Below are 20,946 nucleotides of genomic sequence, written 5' to 3'. Positions count from 1 at the left end.
CCGACAACATCTAAACAAGGTCTAAATTTGTTGTCGTTCATTCTGGAAGCGTGCATACACGTTCCATATAGGATCATCCTGCATCCATAGCCTCGACATAGAGAGAAAGTTGGGAGTGAGAATTTAAGCATGTGTGTCTTTAGCTTGGGATGGGATAGGATGGAATAAACCCGTCTCTAATTTTTTATTCTACTTAAGGGATGCCTTTAGAGGCGAAGCTACATGTAAATGCACTTCTAAAAATTATAGAAAGAAGATGAAAGAAAATAGTAATTATATCTAAAAATTTACCATATATGTACTTCATAGAAGATGTCTGCATCTACAAGTTGGTCGGTGGTGGAGCGATGTCGGAGGTGACGGTGCATGTTAAGGATATGCATCGGAACAAAGGAAGTAAGGAACATTAGGGCAGAGGAGCGTCTCACCCAAGAGCATAGAAGCGCCAAGGTGAAGAGGATCGGCGGCGACGAACAAAAAGGTCGAAGGTGAAGAAGAGCCAGCATCAGCGACGAAGGTGTGTGTGATTGAAGGAGCATCAAGATGGTTTTCGAATGTTGAGCAATACGAAAGAGGGAGGGTTCCATATGGAAGATAAAATGTTGCTAGTATAGCGAGCAACGTTTGGTTTGGTATTGAGGTCCAATTCTAGTTTCAAATTCTTAACCATCCAACCAGCTGTATTTGGATCGCTAAAACTAAAGGGGTGTTTAGTTCTCCATAGAATCCAAAATTCAAAATGTCAACTACTTTGTAGTGATGAAATACAAAATATCAAAATTTTCAGGGTTATGTTTAGTTCCATCCAAAATGCATAATTTATTGTCCTCATGAGAGCCTCTTGAGGCTATTTTTGGATTTTTTTTTGTCTCTTGAGGCCAAAATCTAAAATCGAGAATAATCACCTTTTCACAAAAAAAAAATTACATGGTGTTTAATTTCATACAAAATGATGAATCAAAACCCAAATTTTTTTTGGAAAAAAAGGAACTAAACATCCCTAATTCTAAAATTTGAGGTTGAAAATTTATGGCAAACGGGATGTTAATCTTGATCTAAAACGGACGCGTGAGATCATCCTGACGTCCACCCAGTTCGCAGGGACTCATGTTGTGATCAGGAGTGACGAATTGGGGACGGGAATCACAGCAACGCAGATGTGGACCCCACGACCGAGTCGTCGCATCGTCTCCCCCGCTCCCGCCACTCTCCTGCTCCGCCTCCTCCTCCTTGCCGGCGCCGCCAACGCCGCGCCGCCGCTCGTAGGCGTTTCTCCCCAAGGTGAACGGGACGCTCGCTCACGCGCCTACCTCCGCACCTCGTTTCCTGACTTGCTCACCGAGTCGTTTCCCCAGATGAGGCGTACTTCGCGACGCAGGTGATCGCCTGCAGAGACGGCTCGGGCTCCTTTCCGAGGAGCCGGCTCAACGACGGTTACTGCGACTGCGCCGATGGAACCGATGAGCCAGGTTTCTGTCTCCATCTCTCCTGGATTTGTCCGAACTTGACCGGGGATTGAGAGTTGAACTGTGGAAGATCTGGACGATTTCGCCCATTGCTGTGAGATCTGGTTCTGGTGGCAATAAATTAACAATGCACTGGGCACTAGAATTCATATAAATCTCTCTCTTGTCGATCGACTCATGCTGCTAGAGTTTTCTGAATTCAGCAAAGGCAGAACTATGTGATCTTTGCTACTCATATGGACAGAGAACTGTTAAGCAGAGCCTAAGCTACTGACCTGCTGTACCTGTACACACTTGACTATGTCAGATTTAGCCAAATGAAAACAGGGATATACTAGATTTGAATATGCAATATGTTGTAGCGTTCATATCTGTTAAATCCTTGCTGCCTCGCCTGATGAAAATTCTACTGCTGAAATGTGGCCATTTCTTTTATGGGGTGCTAACATCGATGTGTAAGGTATCTTCCATTGTAATTCTATTTTTCACATTATTTGTTTTATGTAGGTACTTCAGCTTGTCCAGAAGGCAAGTTTTACTGCAGAAATATCGGAGATACCCCTCGACTGTTGTTCTCTTCGTTTGTGAATGATAAAATATGTGGTATGCTATTTGTTTATAGACTAAAGAAGTTAACTGCAAGAGTTTGGAAGTTTTTTTTTCACTTTTTCTTTACTTTTGAGTTTTGAGCTGTCTTTTCTAACATCTGCAGCTAGTTTCTATTCACTGCATTTATTCCTTTGTGGATATCAGAACTGTTGACAGATTGTGTATGTTCTATAGATTGTTGTGATGGAAGTGATGAGTACGAAAGTGGCATCCATTGTCAGAACACGTGTAGAAATATAAAGTATATTGCTGAGGCTGCTGATGGTGGCAGCGACCTCTCAGTAACACATTTAGATGCTAATACTAACGAGTTTATGGGTAAACATGCAATTGCTATGGAAGACCACATCCAGAACAACAACAGCAAAGACCTTGTCCAGAAGATAAGAGGTACTGGCCATTACTATGTAAGATTTACTTGTTGCTGTTACAGGAATACAATTCGCGTCCTTGATGTGGTTTCAATTTTTACGTGAATGCAGGATTAAGAATGGCCCTAGTTTTTGAGCTGGGCCTTCTTGTATGCATTTTTGCTTTCTGCATTGCTCGGCGCCGCACTAGAACACGCAGGAGACAGCATATTTTGAAACGTAAGTAAACTTTGGTCCCTGTGTTTCCCTTCAATGGCTCTAGTCATTTGCCATAATTCAGAGCTGTAGAAATGATTAAAACTTAGAAAGGGTATGGGTTCAAGTTCAAAACTTTCATTGCCCTTTCAGATATCTTTGCACCTAAACATATAAACTTGAGTACTTTTGTATTAGACTTGTTGTGTTGACTAGTGTTTGTTCCATCTACTAAAGGCCTGTTTGGTAGGCTGCACGAGTGCTGGGCCTGTCTGACTGGCTTCAGCTTCTCGTGTTTGTTAGGCTCGAGAGCCTCAAGGGCCAGGCAGGCACTGCTTAAACCAGCCAAAAACCTGCACCCGGGGAAACGGAATTGAAGTTTGTTTCTCCAGGCTTGGCTCGCGCTCGCATCAGTTGGGCCAAAAAGGGCCGCTCAGCTGTTACGTTTGAGGTATGGCCCACAGCTTATGTAGCCAAACAAAATGGGCTGCAGTGAACCAAGCTCTGATGAACGTGAAACACAACAACCAAACACAGATGGTTGCACCTCCTCAGCTTGTACAGATCTGGCCTGACCATTCTGTCCCCCCCATAGGCCTAACTAGTGCAGCCTACCAAACAGGCCCTATATGTTTCGGACTAGTAAGCTTACAGCGTGTTCCATCTTCAGTAGCAGCCTTTGTTTTATGAACTTGTTAAAAGCCGCTGTGAGGATTGAGCAACAATTCTGTATTGATAAGCATTGTGATGTACCTAGTTTTGTTGGAAGCAAACCAAACTCACCAACGAAATTGTGCTTTCTACAGGTTAGCTGAGCAGTACTAATATACAAAGACGATAGATCGGTGCTCATTAGCAAATATTATAGCTTCCGGGGATGATGGAGAATCAGAGATGGGATGGAGGGACCTGCACGTTATCCTCTTTAAATCGCGAGGTCCATCTGCTGTTCTGAACTTTGTTGGCTAGGAAAACTAACTATGTACTTCCCCCTGGTCCCAGAAACTTGTCATTTAGGTCCCAGAAACTATGTGTCGATCTGCATTCGAAATACTTGCAAAATCTCTTATATCTGTAGGATTTTAAGAATATATTTTTAGAAAAAATAGTGGTAAAAAATACCATTGAGGATCATGCAAAATAAAATGTGTTAAGTTATGACCAGAGGGAGTGTAGATATTTAACATAAACAACTTGGTCTGAATTCCGAACTATGAAATTCTCTGTACTCGTCCTCAGCGGTGTACTTAATTGTTGTAAGTGATTTGTGGCCCCGTCCCACTTTCCCTGTAACTATGAGTTGCTCCTCGTTCAGGACGATTGCGCCCCATGCCTGAACCCTGTAACTTGCTGTGTTTGTAATGTTTCAGAATCCAGACATGTACAATGATTGCGTGAAGTTATGCGAATGCTGTATAAACATTCCTAAAAAAAAATTGCTACTGTCTCTAGTGTTACTGAATTTCTGCTATGAACAATAGCAATTAAATTTATTTTAAATTATATCTATCAGATCAGAAAGATGAAAAACACCAGAAAATTTATGTACGGTAAAAGATTTCATAAATGGACTGTCACACGCTAGGCTGGGAACCCATAAAAGATGAACACGCTGGCCCAGAGTGTTGTCATTATTACCAGCCCTGCAGGGTTTTACTTTTCTCTGTGTACTGACTTCATCAATCTCGAGAATTTGTCGACTCAATATTTGTAGATGATGCTCATAGAATTAGGGTTTCTGGGGTAGAGATCGTAGAGTTTGCATGTGGTAGGGGGTGAGTGTGAGCACAACACCATTACATCCTAGAAAATTTGCTCTCACACAGGAAGTTGAAACTAGGACCAAAGGTGCTACCAAGGCTCTTGTAATCACTAGACCACTGTGATAATAATTGCTAACCTTAAGAGATGAATGAAGAGACAGTTCTTAAAGAGATGAATGAAGAGCCATTTCGGTGATGAAGAGATTATTTGAAAAGTTTGTATCCATCTCAAAGCATACCTTATAGTTACAACTCACCACAAATCAGCAACCGTATACCTAAGATTTGCTCCGTTTCACCTCTTTGGAAAACATAGGAATTTAGAGGATTTCAATTCTATAGGAAAGTTTTTTATACACCTCTTTGGAAAAAAAGAAATTGAACCCTATAAAATTCTTTATGATTGTCAGGGGATGCATGGAAACATAGAAGTTTTGGAGAAAAACTAATAAGGTTGTATCTCATGGAAACTTTGCTTGTATAGATTCTTGCAGAATTACAAGTTTTGTGTAACTTCAATCCTGTGTTTTCTCTGTTCCTGTGTTTGGAGAATCCTGCGTTTCAAATGAGGCCTAAAATGCTGACGTCAAATGGGATTACTCAAATCAGCCTAGACTATCGTCTCAAGAAAAGAAAAGAAAATACTCCGTACCTTTTTTTTCTGAAAAAAAAGGAGCAGGAGCACTGCCGCTGCCAGCCTGCGACTGCGAGTATGCGACTTCTGAGGCCAAGCCGCACCTACCCCGGCGCCCCGCTACTGCAAACCTGCTCCATGCCTCCATCTGCGACTCGCGAGCTCACATCCTTCCACACTACCTACCCTCCTCTCTCCACCACACTGACCTACTCACACACACCAAACACCCCCAACACCCCGTCCACCATTCACCTCCACCGCCAACAAATTCTTCTCAGCTTTCTCACCTCGCGTCGCCAACACCAATACGCACGTAGGAGCTAAGGAACCTCAAGCTTCAGTCGACCATGGCTCAGCAGCAAACAAATCCTGAGGAGGTACCACCGATCGATGCAGCTGACTGATTGCACACCAAATCTCTCTTGCCTTCTCCTGCCGCTGCGTCCCAATTGGGCTTGATCAGCTAACCCGTGCTCTGCTGGTGCAGGTGGTCCTCGGACAGGAGGCCGGGGGCGCGAGGGTGATCACTCTCAACCGCCCGCGCCAGCTCAATGGCATCTCCGACAGAGTGGTGTGGCTCCTTGCCCCGATTTCCTGGTTCTTGTACTAGAAGCTTCTTTGTGGTTCGATTGTGTGCGCGTGGTTTCTGCTTGTAGGTGTACCTCCTTGCGCAGTTCCTGGAGAAATGGGAGAAGGATGAGAACGCCAAATTAGTCATCTTTAAGGTGCGTACCTTCCCTTATAATATGAAATGGTATTTTGCCAACGTTCGGCGCTAGTAATTGTACTGATGTTTGATTTTGAATAGGGCGCTGGACGTGCATTTTCTGCTGGTGGGGACCTAAAGATGTTTTATGAAGGGAAATCAAGTATGGACATTGCCGAACAATTGCATGACATCGCCATCAAATCATTTCAATTTCTAACTAGCTCAATTGATTTCTGTTACCATGATGTGCATTTTGTATACAATAAATCATGTTGCTTAGGATTGGAGCTACAAATACTGCTTTTGCAGATGATTCCTGCCTCGAGGTTGTGTATAGAATGTATTGGCTTTGCTACCACATTCATACGTACAAGAAAACCACGGTATATGATTGCCAGAGAACCATTCATCTTTCTGAAGAAAATAACGTACTGAAACTCTACTATCCTATGTTTGTGTAGGTTGCTCTTGTTAATGGGCTTGTCATGGGTGGTGGTGCTGCTATGGTTGCGCCACTAAAGTTTGCAGTTGTCACAGAGAAAACAGTATGTGCCAAGAATACACTTTTGAGTCCTATATTATTTATAATCTATTCCACCTTAACTCTTGTACATGTATTATCTTCATTGCATTTCTCATGATAAAACATGTACTTTTGTGCACCTATCCATATGATCTTGTTATGTAAGCAGTATATGAGCATTATGTTATCAAGTTTTTTAGTATTGAAAGGTTATCCACTTGATTGCCTCTAAATGTGGTTCTGAATTCTTTTGGAGATTCTAACAGTGATCAGCTTATCTTCTCCTTTTCTTTTTGGTAGATCTTTGCTACTCCTGAGGCTAGTGTTGGATTGCACACAGATTGTAGCTTTTCCTACATCCATTCTCGGCTCCCTGGATATTTAGGTAAGTATTATATTTTAAATTTTCATACATAAAAAAGTATGCATGAGCTGGATTGCAGAAATATTATAATGAAAAAAATGGCAATTGCAAATCAAATGTAGAGTCCTGTTTCTTTTTAATAAACAAAAATCAAATATATGACTGTGCAACATATATTTATGATGCATCTCATGAGTCGTGACGATTTTTCTTATTTTGAACTATTAGGCGAGTACCTGGCTTTAACTGGTGCTAGACTGAATGCGAAGGAAATGATTTCTGCTGGTCTTGCTACTCATTTTGTCAGTTCCGAAGTAAGACATTCAGCAGCTAGCATTTCTACTTCGATTTGTTTTCCTGCACCAATGTCCACTTAGTTGTATGTGCAAATAATGGAGACTTGGGAGTAGACACTGTCAGACTGCTTGTTGATAGTGGTTGCCTGTAGTTTTACTAATCAAAGCACTTGTGATATTTATGGCAGAAATTGGAAGAACTTGAAAAACGTCTACTGGATTTGGACACTGGTGAGGAGTCTGCAGTCAGAGCTGTTATTGAAGAATTTTCAACAGATGTTCAACCTGATGAAGATAGTATTTTAAACAAGTACTGAATCTGATGATTATTTAAGATAGAACTTGCTACACATGATAATTATCCTGCATATACTGAAAATATACTGACATTGATATCTCAATCTTGCTTTGATAGGCTTTCAATTATCAACAAATGCTTCTCTGCAGAGACTGTTGAGGACATCATAAAAGCATTTGTAAGGATTCAACATTCATGCCATCCCACTTTATGCTGTGAGATCTTCATCAGTTTCTCATACTATTGGTGATAACTGATGTGTTAGCTACTATTTATTAAACATTCTGTAATATGCCATGGTTCACTTGACCTTGAAGTTGGCATTTTTCTGCAAAACAGCAAAAGAGCTGCATACCCCAATCCTGATTTCAAATGAAAACCTGGTATAATTTGAAAGTGACTTGACGTATATTAATAAAGCGAAACTAAAACCTGGTATAATGAGCTACCGATTTTTTTCCAGCACCTAAGATGTTTTCATCCTTTGTTGTAGAATCAAACCATCTCTTTGTAACAAGGCAATTCTCTATTTTGCAGCATATGTGTATCACTAATCAAACACTTTAATTTCGCCGCTGTAGGAATCAGAAGCGAGCATAGATGGAAACCAATGGATAGCTCCAGTCCTGAAGGGTCTGAGAAGATCATCTCCAACTGCACTGAAGATCACCCTGAGATCGGTACGATCTCTCACATTATTGTTAACCTAATGGAATTTATCCTGTCAACCTCTATGTTTTTGCTTGTCTAAGGTCAAGACTACTGCCCCCTCCATGACCACCTGCTTTGTTGAAAACTACTATTTTAGATTTATGTAATTATGCAGTACAGTGGTCTATATGAGTTTTCGTTCCAGAAGTTAAGCTCTAGTTTCCTTGATGATTTAAAACTTTCAGATCAGAGAAGGTCGGAGACAGAGTTTGCCTGAATGTTTGACTAAGGAATTTAGGCTTACAATGAATATACTACGGTCTGTTGTTAATGGGGATGTTTATGAGGTATGGAGGTCGTACCAATGAACTGCCGTTGCCTTAAAAATGAGTTTTCAACTTGGTCACTGACATTTTCAATTTGATTTGACGACAGGGCATTAGAGCTCTCAGCATTGATAAAGACAATGCCCCTAAGGTTTCCTCCTTTTCTCCTTTCCTTTCCCTAGCTCAATAATATATGAATATCGGCATATCGCTGCCATGCTCTCTCTCTCTCTCTCTCTCTCTCTCTCTCTAACTTCTATATCTATGATGCTGCAGTGGAATCCGACAACGCTTGAGGAGGTGAAGAACGAGGACATTGACCGTGTGTTCCAGCCGTTCAGTTCGGAGCGGGAGCTTCAGGTCCCATCCGATGATTCCAACAGGTGGGCTGTGATTCATCTCAAATCTCCCACATCACTCATGGATCCTATACCTAGATAGCTAGCGCATTTGACATCGACAATGTGCAGGTGGAGCGGCAAATACGAGAACACAGTCTATGGCAGAGCTTCCTAGTGACTATACAAGATTCCGCCTTTTGTATCTTGGCAGCAGGGACCGTTATTACTTCGAACCACGGCATTACGGAAAGTTCGGCACGTATGTAGTTCGAGTGTTTGTGTAGTGAGACGTTCCAATGTATGAACTGTTGCAGAGATCACACGATGACACAAGAAGCAATAAAAAGTATGATAAATTTGATGAACACCAAAGCAATTATTGGTCACTCTTTCGTTGCTGTCAAGTAATGAAATTCGGCTATGCCGAATATGGCCAATCAGAGGCTCAAACCCTTAAAGCTATACTGTATATACTAATTCTATCAGGAGTACTCCAACTCCATGTAGTAGTTTCTCTTGTACTTTGTGGATATCCTCTCAATCGGAGATGTCCTAACTGACAGAATCTGTTTCACGGCAGCTAATTGGCTCTTATCAAACTCCACCCCCACCTTCTTCAGTTGCTTTGCTACGGTTAGCAGATAAACGACCAGTTCCTCTTGATATTCTTGAGGCTTGAACCCAAGAAACTTGAACTGCACCAAGCTGGTAGTCAGGCAAGATATACTTGCCAGCCTATCCTTGTGATCAGTGAAACGGGGCAAATCATTGCCATTGCCTGTTTCAGCAGCCTAGTACAGAAGGAAGGTGTGTTAGTGATAAACCACAAGATGAAACTTAAGATGACACAAGGTTCTAATGTGAATAAGAAAGCTGGCGTTAGGTACCGAAAGAATGAATTTCTGTAGGTTAGGGCAGCTCTCAAGAAGCTTCAGCAGGAAAACAAGTTCTTGTTCACTTGAGAGATTCAAGCTCACTGATAGAATCATCAAGTCTTGAAACATAACCGTCAACTTAGGATTTTGTTCATATTCATATGACAATACCTGCAATAATATCAAGACATCCAACATATGACTTAAACTCATACTCACAAGTACTGTGTGCTATAAACTTCATATATGCTACATTATTTTTTGTTGTGCCAGAATCCACATTGCTTAAAACTTTGAGCTTCTACCATACCAATAAATCACAATGAATTATGTTAGCTTACCAGCATCATGCATTTTGGCACCTATTTAGCATAAATAGATCATACTAAATTGCAACCAAGAAATTAGGAGATATAACTGTATTCTAAAGCTCAAAGTTAAATGCCCTCTCCTTTCTAGAAGCAAGATCCTTAACAATATTTGTTGCATGTTTTCTTAATTTCACGATATAAACAAATAGTTCACTGTTTTTGCCCAGAACCCCAGACAAGCACAAACTCATAAGAAATGATGAACTAAAATGTTTGCCTCAATGGCTCTTCCATTGTTGTTGATGGCACATAAACACTAATGCTCCAGCCATTCTCTTGTAGTCCTTTGGTTTCCCTAGAATGGAGTACATAACATCGTATAAGGTTTAATTCTTTTCTTGCCATATTGACATCGATTAATCACATGAGTCATTAACATTGTGTTTTTTTTGTGTGTAAATGGCAGCTTTTTGTTAAACTGAAACACTCAGAGCATGATAAACAACTGACCAGATGAATTCTGGCACCACGTCAACCCAAACAGCACTGACCTCATGTTCCACTGATCTTGAGCCACCCTATTACATGTTCTTCTAACAGTCTAAGATGAAAACCAACCAGTGATCTGAGCAATTGGCATTGCTAACCAGATTAAGGCAATCTCAGAGCACTTGATCTCTCAGGTGATTCTACCAATTGGGGGAGGAGGGGGTTAAGCATCAATTCTACATTAGATAATTCCATGCAACCACGAAATTATGATATGTCAATCCTACTCTAAGGCTCAAGATTGAATGCTCTGTCCTTCCTAACGCACATTCTAGTTGATTCCAAGGTCTGAACTCTTATGAATTATGATTAATCTGAGCATCAGGTTGTGCTATCGAAGCACATGCTCAGAAGACTTTACAAACGAAAATGTTGCCTACTGCCAACTTTTGCTTATCCCTGATGTCATGCAATAAATACCAAATTTATGCTTCCATAAAACACTGTCAACATATCATGAAGAGGGTCCTTGTTGATAGTGGCTACCCAATGACAGAACACAAACCAGCAAGCAAGTAGCAGTTAAGTTAACGTACGATGCAAGAGATCGAACTCACCTTCATGGCCTGGCCTCTGAGCGTGAGGCACTCCAGCTTCACGGCAGCATCCAGGAACGGCCTAACCTTGAATGACTCCATTGAGGTCTCCATGCTATTTGGTTTGGAGATGTGCAGGTACACCTTCCTGATCTCTGGAGCAGGGGCCAGCTCCAGACTCTTCGCCCTACTCCGCGTGTACAGCGTGAGCACCCTGAGCCCCGACGCTCTAATCACGGTCCCCTCCAGCTTCAGCGTCGGCCTGAACACGAGGTTCTTCACGGAGGACGACTCCACCGTGCAGCCCTTGCTCGCGCCGTGCCCCGTGCAGTACACCATCTCGAGCGTATCGAGGAATGACGCGGAGGCGAGGATTTTGTTGATGTTCTCCTGGTGGATGGCGACGCGGTGGAGCCTGAGCGTGCGGAGGCAGGGGCAGCTGACGTCGGACCACGGAGGCACGGCGCAGGTGTCGAGCGCGAGCACGACGAGGGATTTCACGGTGAACACGTTCTTGGGCAACCGGGCGCGGCGGGTGAGGCGGAAGGAGACCTCGGAGACGCCGTGCAGGGCGGCGTCCTCGATGATGGGGCGGAAAGACGAGGGCGGGATGGCGCGGTGCGGGGCGAGGGCGAGGCGTCGGATGAGGAGCGGCGGGGTGGTCCGCAGAGGGTCCGGGAAGTGGGGCTCGTGGAGGGTGAGCGAGTCAACGCGTTCGAGGAGCCGGGGGACCTCGCGGCGGAAGTGGCGGGACACGCCGGCGAGCCTGGCGGCGGAGCGGGTCGGGAGGCAGTTGAGGATGCTGCGGAGGAGGTCCTCGGTGAGGTGGGAGAAGCGATCGGGGCCCTGCCCGGCCGCGGCCCACGCGTGACGGCGGCGGCGCTGGCGCTGGCGGGGGCGGCGGCCCATCGGGGGCGGCTTGGAGTCAGAGACGGGATTGGTGGGATGGATCCGGGATTCCGGGTCCGGCGCGTCCGGGGGCGTTGCAGCAAGCTTTGGGGGATGCGGAGACTGTTGGAAATACTATTATATTTATTGCCAAGGAAACCAAATCTGTCCAGCTCGGGCTCGAACATCAGCCTCGAAGTCCAAGACCAGTCCGCCAGATGGGGGTTTACTGGGCCTATTACGGATGACGCCACTTGGGCCAGTAGGAGGGCCAAGTTTGTGCTAACCAGGGCCTGATCGTCCGAGCTATAGCCCATGATGCGTGTTATGCCGTGGCTGTGAGATGTTGCTTCCGGGCGTACTCCATCTGTCTTCTGAAATAAAAACGCATATAAGAACATCTGCAGAAATTTGATATTTGTTTGGTTCCTCGCTAAAACTTTACCCCCTATCATGGACACATATATAGAGTAGTATTAAATATAGACCTAAAAAATAATTAATTACACAGATTGGTGACTATTTTGGGAGACAAAATCTTTAAGCCAAATTAGTCTATGGCTCGACAACGTAATGCTACAGTAAACATAAGTTGTCTTGCAATTTACTAATGGAATTTATAATTTATTTTTTTATAGTAACCGAACATCCCATGCGACACCTCATGTGACATCCGATGCGACACCGTACCCCCAAACTTTATATCAAACTTAAATTTTGTTCTTCTCTAATAATCTCATATAATAGCTTTCTAAACAATTTTGTATTGAAAATCCCGAATTATTTCTAACCAACCAAATCTCTTTCTAACTCTCTCTCTCTCTCTCTGCAAATTACACTTTTCTCATCTAAAACCCTTTTTTTTAATTTAGTCATACATCTAACTACTACCAACCAAATCTCTTTCTAACTACTATGATAAAATCACTTCGAGAAGCATTTTCTGCAACTGCTGCTGCTCTTGAAATGCCACAGCTTACTAATCTTGGCAGAGGCTAGAGGAAATCCCAATGACATCTGACTGGAGGGTTCTTATTGGTGAATATTTCCCTTTTAAAAAGAAGAAAAGTAATCGTGGCTGGTTATGCAATGCAAGTCTTAATACTCTTGAAAGGTCCAAATGGCTAGAGGGGGGTGAATAGCCTATTTAAAAAATCTCTACAAACTCAACTAGACAAGTTGATTAGTAAAACAAAAGGCGAAGCAATTCTAGCACTAACTCAACTAAGCTATGCAAGCCACCTATACAATCTAGTACAAGGCTAAACACTAAACCACAACAAGAGAAGGCTAGCTACACTCCTAAACAAGAAAAGTAAACTCAACAAGCTAAACAACTAGCAAGGTAAATAAGTGAGTAAAGGAGTGGAGAGTGATGGTTATACCAACATTGTAGAGTAGAGATATGTCCAACCAATCACTCAAAATCACAATCACAATAGATAATCCTCGGCAAGAGATGACTCAAGATTTTTTACCGAGGTTCACTTGCTTCCCGACAAGCTAGTCCTCGTTGTGGCGATACACCCACTTGATGGATCACGAGCTAATTGGCAATCCAAAGCCAAACCCTCAGCGGGTGCCGCACATCCACTCACAAGATGGGGATCCTCCAAGCCACGAGCAATCCACTAGAGTAGCCAATTGCGATCTCCCGCGGGGAAGGCTCAAGAACCCCTCACAAATCACTTGGTGAGGCTCGAAACAATCTCCAATCACGAGCTCAACACCACCGCTGCTCCAAGCCGTCTAGGGCGTCAGGAAACACCCAAGAGTAACAAGAAATCCGCAGCAAACTCAAGAATCAAGTGCCACTAAATGCAACTCTCAAAGCAATGCACTTGAATCTCACTCAATCTCACTAGGATTAGCAATCAAGCAAGGAGATGAGTGGAGGGAGTGTTCTCTAGCTCAATGTATGCCTCAAATAATCAAAAGTGCGAGAGAGAGCCCCCCAAAGCCGGCCACCAACTATTTATAAGCCTCTCAAAGAAACTAGTCGTTGGCCACTTTCACTAGGCTGAAATCGGGGGCACCGGACGCTACCAAGTGATCACCGGACGCTCGACCCCTAGCGTCCGGTGCTCAGGGGTTGGCCACGTGTCCTTCTTGGATCTCGCGTGTCAGACCCTAACGGTCACCTGCGGACCACCGGACGCTCTGCAGGTCCACACCGGACGCGTCCGGTGCACACCGGACTCATGCGCAGAGAGTTCCGCAAACCTGCAGGGTTACCGGACGCTAAGCACTGGTAGCGTCCGGTGCTCACCGGACCCATGCGCAGAGAGGGTCGCAAAACGCCCACACACCGGACGCACACCACCGGACGCACAGAGATCGTCCGGTGCTCTCAAATAGACACCCTCTGCCTAAGTCAGGCCACACCGGACGCGTGAACAGGGAACACCCAGCGTCCGGTGCTCAACCCTAACAAGGCCAAGCACTGACAGCACACCGAACTCTGAGGCCAGCGTCCGGTGCCTCCGCACTCGGTGTCCGGTGAGTGTTTCTTAGTGAGAAAACACTCCCGCGACTTCTCCAAATTTCCCACCGGCGCAATAGAAAATATACACTTAATTTTCTCAATAGAACCCACACCCTTCTCATCCCTAGGAACTCCACCTCTTTTGCAAAAGTGCTAACACCAACAAGTGTCCACCACCAAAGTGCAAGTGTGTTAGCTTTTCACAATCATTTTCGCCAAAGGAGTTAAGTTAGCACTTTACTAGATCCTAATGCATATGCTCAAGATGTAGACCTAGTAGCACTTGATTCGAGAGATGACCGTGATTTCTCCTCTTGATAGTCGTCTATCTATCCTAAACCTGGTCAATCACTTCTCTACTCATCTTAGACCGGCAAAAGTAAAACCCTATGTTTATACCTTTGCCTTGATAACTTTGCTCCTCGTCTATCAACATGATCTCCACTTCATGCTTCGTCTCTTTGTAATCATGTGGCCACCTTTCCATGCCACCATGCACCTTCATCACATGTGTTGCTATGTCTAACTCAAATCACTTAAACACAAGGCATTAGCAACTTGGTGTCATTAATTACCAAAACCAAACTTGGGCTTTCAACTCTCCATGCATGGGTCTTCAAGTTTTTGTGAGAAAGAAGGCACTACAAACTATGGGATTTGTCTTATGTTGGTGGGTATTCGATGAACATGTGTTCTAAATCTTCAGTTTATCTTGTGCTTGTAAGTTTTTACCAACATATAACAACAATCCAAACAACTACTATAGGTAGGTTTTGCCAAATTTTTGTGGCGGAGCAATCCTTTGCAGCCACACTGATTTTTGGCACATTAATTACCAAACACTCTATTTTTACTATAGAACGTGGGTAGCCATACTTGACTTTAGAGATATTCCAAGAATCTCTCTATATTTTTCATAATTGGTAAGAATACTCTCCAGGATTTTTTTTTCTAATTAGGTCCTCAATTATAGTCGTCCTATATTCCCTATTTCTCACTTGCCAAAGATAGAGAGCGGGGCTAGCTCTCTAGAGTGCGCATAAGATATAGATAAGTTATTGGAGAATAAAAAGATATATATATAGATATTTTTATTCAAATAGTTCTCCAAATAATTATTTTAAGAGTGAATTTAAGAAAGACTCCTGAAAATGCACTTAGAACAACTCTAAGATCCTTTTTCATATCTTTCTTAATTGATAGAAATAGATATTAAGGTGAAAAAGTCTCCTCTAATAATTTATTTAACTAGATCTCCAAATATAGCAATTCTCTATTCTAGATTTCTAGCTAGTTAAAGATGAAGAGCAAGATCGGTTTCCTAGAGTACAGACAAAATATAGAGAAATCATAGGAGAGTTGAAATATATAGTAAATGATAATTTTGAGAGCGAGTTTAAGAAAAAAAATCTTAGAGATGGTATTAAGCATGGAAAATAGTAATTGACAACCAAGCGGTCATTAATAATAACTATATGATAACCCTAGCGTTGGTACTGTTTTTCAATAAACAAGAAAAAATCTCAAGGAAGAAAAATGGTAATCAACAACCAAACAACTTTTTAATAAGTACTTCCTCTATTCTAAATTATAAGATATTTTGGCTTTTTTAAGTACATTATTTTATTTAAGTGCATAACAGAGGTCATATATTTTAAAAAGTCAAAACATCTTATAATTCGGAATGAGGAGAGTATATATAACAAATCTAGCTCAGTGCTACTCCCTTCTTCCAAATTGTAAGATGTTTTGGATTTATAGAAATATGGAAACGTCTTATATTTAGAATTTATATTTAGAATGGAGGGAAAAAAAGAAAAATTCTTAAACCACCGCCGGAAATTGACAACGGAAAGGGAGAAGGGCACCTTCCCACAAGGAAGGCATACTCATTGGCAACACGCTTAAGCCACACCAACCTCTGACCCTGCCGTAATGAAACCCCCCAGTTGCGGCTCCCCCTTCCAAACATGACCGTTGGGGCGCTGTGCCGCTGTCCCCTTCCTGAGATCCCAAATACCCCACCGCCGCGCTCTCCCAACTGGCACCCGAGAATCCTCGCGCTCGCGCACTCGACATTCCTCGCCCCCGCGCCGCTTCGACCGTTGCCGAACCCCCTGCGCGCACGCGCTCTCCATCTCGCGATCCCCAGCCTGCGCCGCGAGCACGGGCCCTGGTTGGGGCTTGGGCGGGGGCGTATGGCCTGCGCCGCGGCGATGCCGATCGACTTGCCCCCGGCTCCAGCTCTGGCGGCGGAGGAGATGAGGGCGGTTGAGGAGGACGAGGAGGTGGTGGTGGAGGTGGAGGGTGGAGGGTGCGGCGGAGGCGCCGTGGTGGTGGCCGCGGCGGACGCGGAGGCGGAGGGTCACCCCTACGACTTCCACGTCTCCGGGCCGCGCAACCTGCCGCCGCCCAACTGGAAGGAGATAATCAGATCGAGCTGGTAAGCGATGCGCGCTTCCCGTGTCTTTGAAATCATGTGCTTTTTTTTTTCGATTCCTGAATGACGATGGGATGGCCGGATCCGGATGGTGGGTTATTTGGATATATGTGGTTTCGTTCAAGCCGCGGGCTTCTAGGTTTCAGTTGGATCAGGGGCCGTCGCTTGGTGTTGCAGCTGGCACCTTGCTTTTCGGGCATTCCCTTGGTTTTGATCGGGAGGGGGTAAACGAATGCTTGCGCCCATTGCGCGATTCCCCTTCCCTGCTCGCGGTTGAATGAGAAGGTTCTTCAATCGGCATGCGGCAAAATCGATTACTTCTTCAAGTAGCGACATTGTGATTTTGCAGTATCCAGTTGCATGGTAGATGATGGGGAGATAAAACAGGGGATTGGGTAACATTTACTTTGAAGGAACCATCCATTGTGAATTGTGAATTTTACTAATTTTGTGAGAGTTGGATTTTGGGAGTTTTTTACATTTTGTGCTTAGTGTGCAGTTTTTGGAGTAACAGAATTGTTTACTGTTCCTGCAAGCAAGGTTAACTTATGGTTGATTAGAAGAAACAAAGGCACTGCTCGTGCCTTCTCTTGGAGGAAAACAGAAAACAAGAAAGCAATGAGCAGCGGCTCAAGTTTTGCTGTAGCCTTCTTGGCGGAAATCAGAAAACAAGAAAGCAAAGAACAACGGTTCAAGTTTCCTGAAACCAACGTGTTCTGTGCCTGGGTCCATGGGGGTGCAAAACACGTTTTCTGTGCACACGCTTTTGTTGTATAACAGTCTGTGTCCAGCTATGGTTTCCATGGCAAATTGGCAATTTACAGAATTCTTTCTGCTCTTACTTCACCATTAAGTCTATGCGCAATTCCAGATATGGTTTCCATAGCAATTCCAGCTATGGTTTCCATGGCAAACCTTTTTGTCCATGTAGTAGGCCTCAGTGGCCAAATTGGCTGTTTTTGAAAATTTAGTTGATGAGGGCTATTTTAAAATATTAATTATAAAAATAAAATATTGGTATGGGGAAGGCAGTTTCTGGCCAAGCCTTATGTTAATGCAAAAGAATCCATATGAAATCTGTACTGGACTTTATGCTATTATTGTATCCCATAGGCCATGATGGGTTTTTGCCCCTAACATTCTTGCTTTAATTGATTTGCAGGAAGGATCCAAATTACAAAAGGATGGTAATGGCCTGCTTCATTCAAGCAGTCTACCTGCTTGAACTGGACAGGCAGGACCAGAAAGGCGAAGAGGATGGCCTTGCTCCAAAATGGTGGAAACCCTTCAAGTACAAGGTCACACAGACATTGGTGGATGAGAGAGATGGTTCCATCTATGGCGCCATGCTGGAGTGGGATCGTTCTTCTGCCTTATCTGACTTTATCCTCATAAGACCAAGCGGGGCACCGAGGGCTGTGTTAGCTCTCAGAGGAACCCTCCTGCAGAAGCCAACTATGAAGAGGGACCTGCAGGATGACCTTCGTTTCTTGGTATGGGAGAGCCTCAAAGGTTCAGTAAGATTTGTTGGTGCTTTAGCAGCACTAAAATCAGCAGTTGAGAAGTTTGGCTGCACCAATGTTTGTGTTGCTGGGCACTCCTTGGGAGCTGGATTTGCACTTCAAGTCTGCAAAGAGCTTGCCAAACAAGGAGTTTTTGTGGAGTGTCATCTTTTCAATCCACCCTCTGTTTCACTGGCCATGGGTGTAAGGAGCATGAGTGAGAAGGCCAGCTACCTGTGGAAGAAAGTGAAAGGAAGTCTGCCATTGAAGGAAGAAACAACAACACCACTTGAGACTGCTAAGGCTGAGGCAAGTGACAAGAAGAGATTGCGCACTGAGAAGAAATGGGTGCCACATTTGTATGTCAACAACAGTGATTACATCTGCTGCCACTACAACGCTCCCTCTTGCTCGTCCACAACAACAGATGGTGCCTCCAGTGAACAGCAACAACAACGCAAGGCAAGTGAGATTGCTGGTGATGTGGTCGCAAAGCTCTTTGTGACATCAAAAGGCCCGCAGAAGTTCCTTGAGGCGCATGGGCTACAGCAATGGTGGTCAGATGGCATGGAGCTGCAGTTGGCTCTCTATGACAGCAAGCTCATAAACAGGCAGCTGAAATCCATCTACACAACAACAACAACAATGTCATCTCCTGCCAAGTCCTAGACACGGCTTAAGCCGTTGCATCGGTCATTAGAAATACTCTTTCTAATAATTGTGTGTTCCTTTATAAACTGAGAATGTAGTATTACTCCAGTGACGCCCGGAAACAGTCAAATAGTTTGGTTAAAGGGATAATGTATGAACAGTTTCTTTTTAAAAAAAACATGAACAGTTTCGGCAAACTAGGGTGTGCTTGGATGTCTCACCCTGTTGCCTGGCCATCCTCTTTGCCTGGTCTCATCCTCCAAAATCTCTTTATCAAAGCTAGGAGAAATTTTGAAATCAAGCCTGTTCGCTTGTCTTATCAGACGTACTTGTACTTTTTCTACCTGCCAGCAGTGTTTTTCTCTCACAATAAATTAGTCAACAGTCATTTCAGCCATAACTTTTCAGACCAGCGAACAGGTCGGCCAGGAATCCAAACGCGCCCAGATTTGGTTCTAGGCTTCTAGCTGTCACAACTGCACATAGTCAAAGGGGTGTTTGTGAATTATGACTGCTCCATAAACTTCACTGTAGAGTAGCTCCGTAAAAGACTCAAATTTGTAGAGCAATGTATCTAGGTGCTCTCATAACTTCACCTAAAATTTGTGGAGCAATTTGTTCAGGTGCGTGAAACTGAAATCGTTTGTCTAAAAAACATGAAGCACAGCAGTCCATCCACCCTTTAATGTGGCCACTAAAGCAGCGTGATCAGATTTTTATAGCGTTGGTAGAGTGAACTGAAAATAACTTGCGCAATATAAACCCTCGGATCTTGCATATAGCCATATATAGATTGTTAGCTCGAACGAACTTCGGTAGAACTAGAACACTAGCAGACAGGAAAGCACAACTGCAAACACACCCAGGAAAGCAAAAAAGAAAAAAAAAATGAAAATACTCGGTAGAACAATAGACAGCCACACAGGTCAACTGTAAACACACCCAGGAAGGTAAACAGGAAAAAAAAAGAATACGACTCCGCTGGGGATCGAACCCAGAATCTCTGGTTCCGTAGACCAGCGCCTTATCCATTGGGCCACGGAGTCCTTGTTGACACAGGTCAACTATAAAGTCGCCCAGGTAGGTAAACAGAAAAAAAATGGAAAAAAATATTACGACTCCGCTGGGGATCGAACCCAGAATCTCTGGTTCCGTAGACCAGCGCCTTATCCATTGGGCCACGGAGTCCTTGTTGTGTGATTTTCATCTGATTTCTTATTTAATATTTGTCTATAAATGATTGATGGAACTTCAACTTTTAGTTACTAGGTTTAGTTACCAATATATTTTATTTTTCAAAAAATCATACCCCGAAGAGTTTTTTTAAGAAAATCAGGATCGTCATTGATCCATGGTGTTAGCATTGTTCAGGTCAGCACATGCTCTCATTGATGTTTTGCTGACATTGAGGGAGCTGGTTGCCGCTTGGACCACGCCATTTACCGCCGCCCGGCGGTGACCGTGCTACAGCCTTGAGCCGCTGGATTTATATGTGCGTTCGTCTGGTTCTCGTCCTTGCAACAACCATGACTCCGCGAGGGGGAGGGGAGGGTTGCGTCGCCTTGCTGCGTTGCGCTGCTTTTAGTGATCGTATTTGGTAGTATATAGCTTGACTTGTTTTCGAGTCAGGACATAAATGCCGTTTTCCCCTCTCTACTAAGGTCTTGTTTAGTTCGCGAAATGAAAAGTTTTCGACCACTGTAGCACTTTCGTTTGTTTGTAGCAAATATTATCCAATCATGAACTAACTAGAGTCAACAGATTCGTCTCGTGATTTACAAACAAACTGTATAATTAGTTTTTATTTTTATCTATATTTAATACTTTATGCATGCAGTGGCGGAGGGAAGGGGGGGTTGAGGGGGGCCTGGCACCCCCCAAGTTTCCCATAACTCCCTTAATACACCTCATAGATTAGATGTTTAATTATCTAATTAGCTAGTTAATGATATTATCTGTACTAAGATTTTTATTCTTATTTTATATTAATCTCTAATAGTTTTTTATACAAATAGATATTTCTAATATTTTCTTCATATCTTTTATTTTTATTATTGCCTATCAAACATCAGTTTGTCCCCTACCACACACTCTAATTAGCTAGTTAATTGAAAATCAGCGTTTTTCTTGTTTAGTCCTTCTGAATTGATCTCCAACAAT

At 43.4% G+C, this 20,946-nt stretch overlaps 4 protein-coding genes and 2 non-coding genes across 9 annotated transcripts; 3 read left to right on the top strand and 3 right to left on the bottom strand.

Annotated features, from left to right (window-relative positions):
• LOC8075585 (glucosidase 2 subunit beta) lies at nucleotides 1,116-4,946 on the top strand. Of its 4 annotated transcripts, none has more exons than XM_021456408.1 (6): nucleotides 1,116-1,281; nucleotides 1,356-1,469; nucleotides 1,983-2,069; nucleotides 2,250-2,465; nucleotides 2,558-2,665; nucleotides 4,815-4,946. In XM_021456408.1, exons 1-6 carry the CDS (start codon nucleotides 1,158-1,160, stop codon nucleotides 4,886-4,888), a joined length of 723 nt encoding a protein of 240 aa, XP_021312083.1. In that variant the 5' UTR covers nucleotides 1,116-1,157; the 3' UTR covers nucleotides 4,889-4,946. The 4 variants fall into 4 exon arrangements, with proteins under 4 accessions (XP_021312083.1, XP_021312081.1, XP_021312082.1 ...); XM_021456406.1 differs by having other exon boundaries at nucleotides 1,118-1,281; nucleotides 1,974-2,069; XM_021456407.1 differs by lacking the exon at nucleotides 4,815-4,946 and adding an exon at nucleotides 2,945-3,397 and having other exon boundaries at nucleotides 1,118-1,281; nucleotides 1,974-2,069.
• On the top strand, nucleotides 5,133-8,925 carry LOC8072081 (3-hydroxyisobutyryl-CoA hydrolase-like protein 5). The gene is made up of 15 exons (XM_002458452.2): nucleotides 5,133-5,418; nucleotides 5,529-5,612; nucleotides 5,698-5,766; nucleotides 5,850-5,910; nucleotides 6,060-6,133; nucleotides 6,212-6,295; nucleotides 6,574-6,658; nucleotides 6,866-6,951; nucleotides 7,122-7,243; nucleotides 7,349-7,409; nucleotides 7,813-7,911; nucleotides 8,128-8,229; nucleotides 8,318-8,359; nucleotides 8,485-8,591; nucleotides 8,679-8,925. Exons 1-15 carry the CDS (start codon nucleotides 5,389-5,391, stop codon nucleotides 8,722-8,724), a joined length of 1,152 nt encoding a protein of 383 aa, XP_002458497.1. The 5' UTR covers nucleotides 5,133-5,388; the 3' UTR covers nucleotides 8,725-8,925.
• LOC8075584 lies at nucleotides 8,890-11,820 on the bottom strand. Its single transcript, XM_002456319.2, has 3 exons — nucleotides 10,842-11,820; nucleotides 9,437-9,595; nucleotides 8,890-9,340 (listed from the first exon to the last, which is right to left on the bottom strand). The coding sequence occupies exons 1-3, from the start codon at nucleotides 11,727-11,729 to the stop codon at nucleotides 9,032-9,034; spliced, it is 1,356 nt and encodes a 451-aa protein (XP_002456364.1). The 5' UTR covers nucleotides 11,730-11,820; the 3' UTR covers nucleotides 8,890-9,031.
• On the top strand, nucleotides 16,125-19,083 carry LOC8072080 (GDSL esterase/lipase At4g10955). Its single transcript, XM_002458451.2, has 2 exons — nucleotides 16,125-16,636; nucleotides 17,796-19,083. The coding sequence occupies exons 1-2, from the start codon at nucleotides 16,164-16,166 to the stop codon at nucleotides 18,802-18,804; spliced, it is 1,482 nt and encodes a 493-aa protein (XP_002458496.2). The 5' UTR covers nucleotides 16,125-16,163; the 3' UTR covers nucleotides 18,805-19,083.
• Nucleotides 19,760-19,832, bottom strand: TRNAR-ACG. Its single transcript has one exon. It is a non-coding gene; the product is annotated as a tRNA-Arg (tRNA).
• Nucleotides 19,902-19,974, bottom strand: TRNAR-ACG. Its single transcript has one exon. It is a non-coding gene; the product is annotated as a tRNA-Arg (tRNA).

The sequence above is a fragment of the Sorghum bicolor genome, chromosome 3, assembly GCF_000003195.3.
Source record: "Sorghum bicolor cultivar BTx623 chromosome 3, Sorghum_bicolor_NCBIv3, whole genome shotgun sequence".
NCBI classification, from domain to species: domain Eukaryota; kingdom Viridiplantae; phylum Streptophyta; class Magnoliopsida; order Poales; family Poaceae; genus Sorghum; species Sorghum bicolor.
Note: the sequence above shows the minus strand (reverse complement) of the source record. Positions and strands in the feature narration are given on the sequence as shown.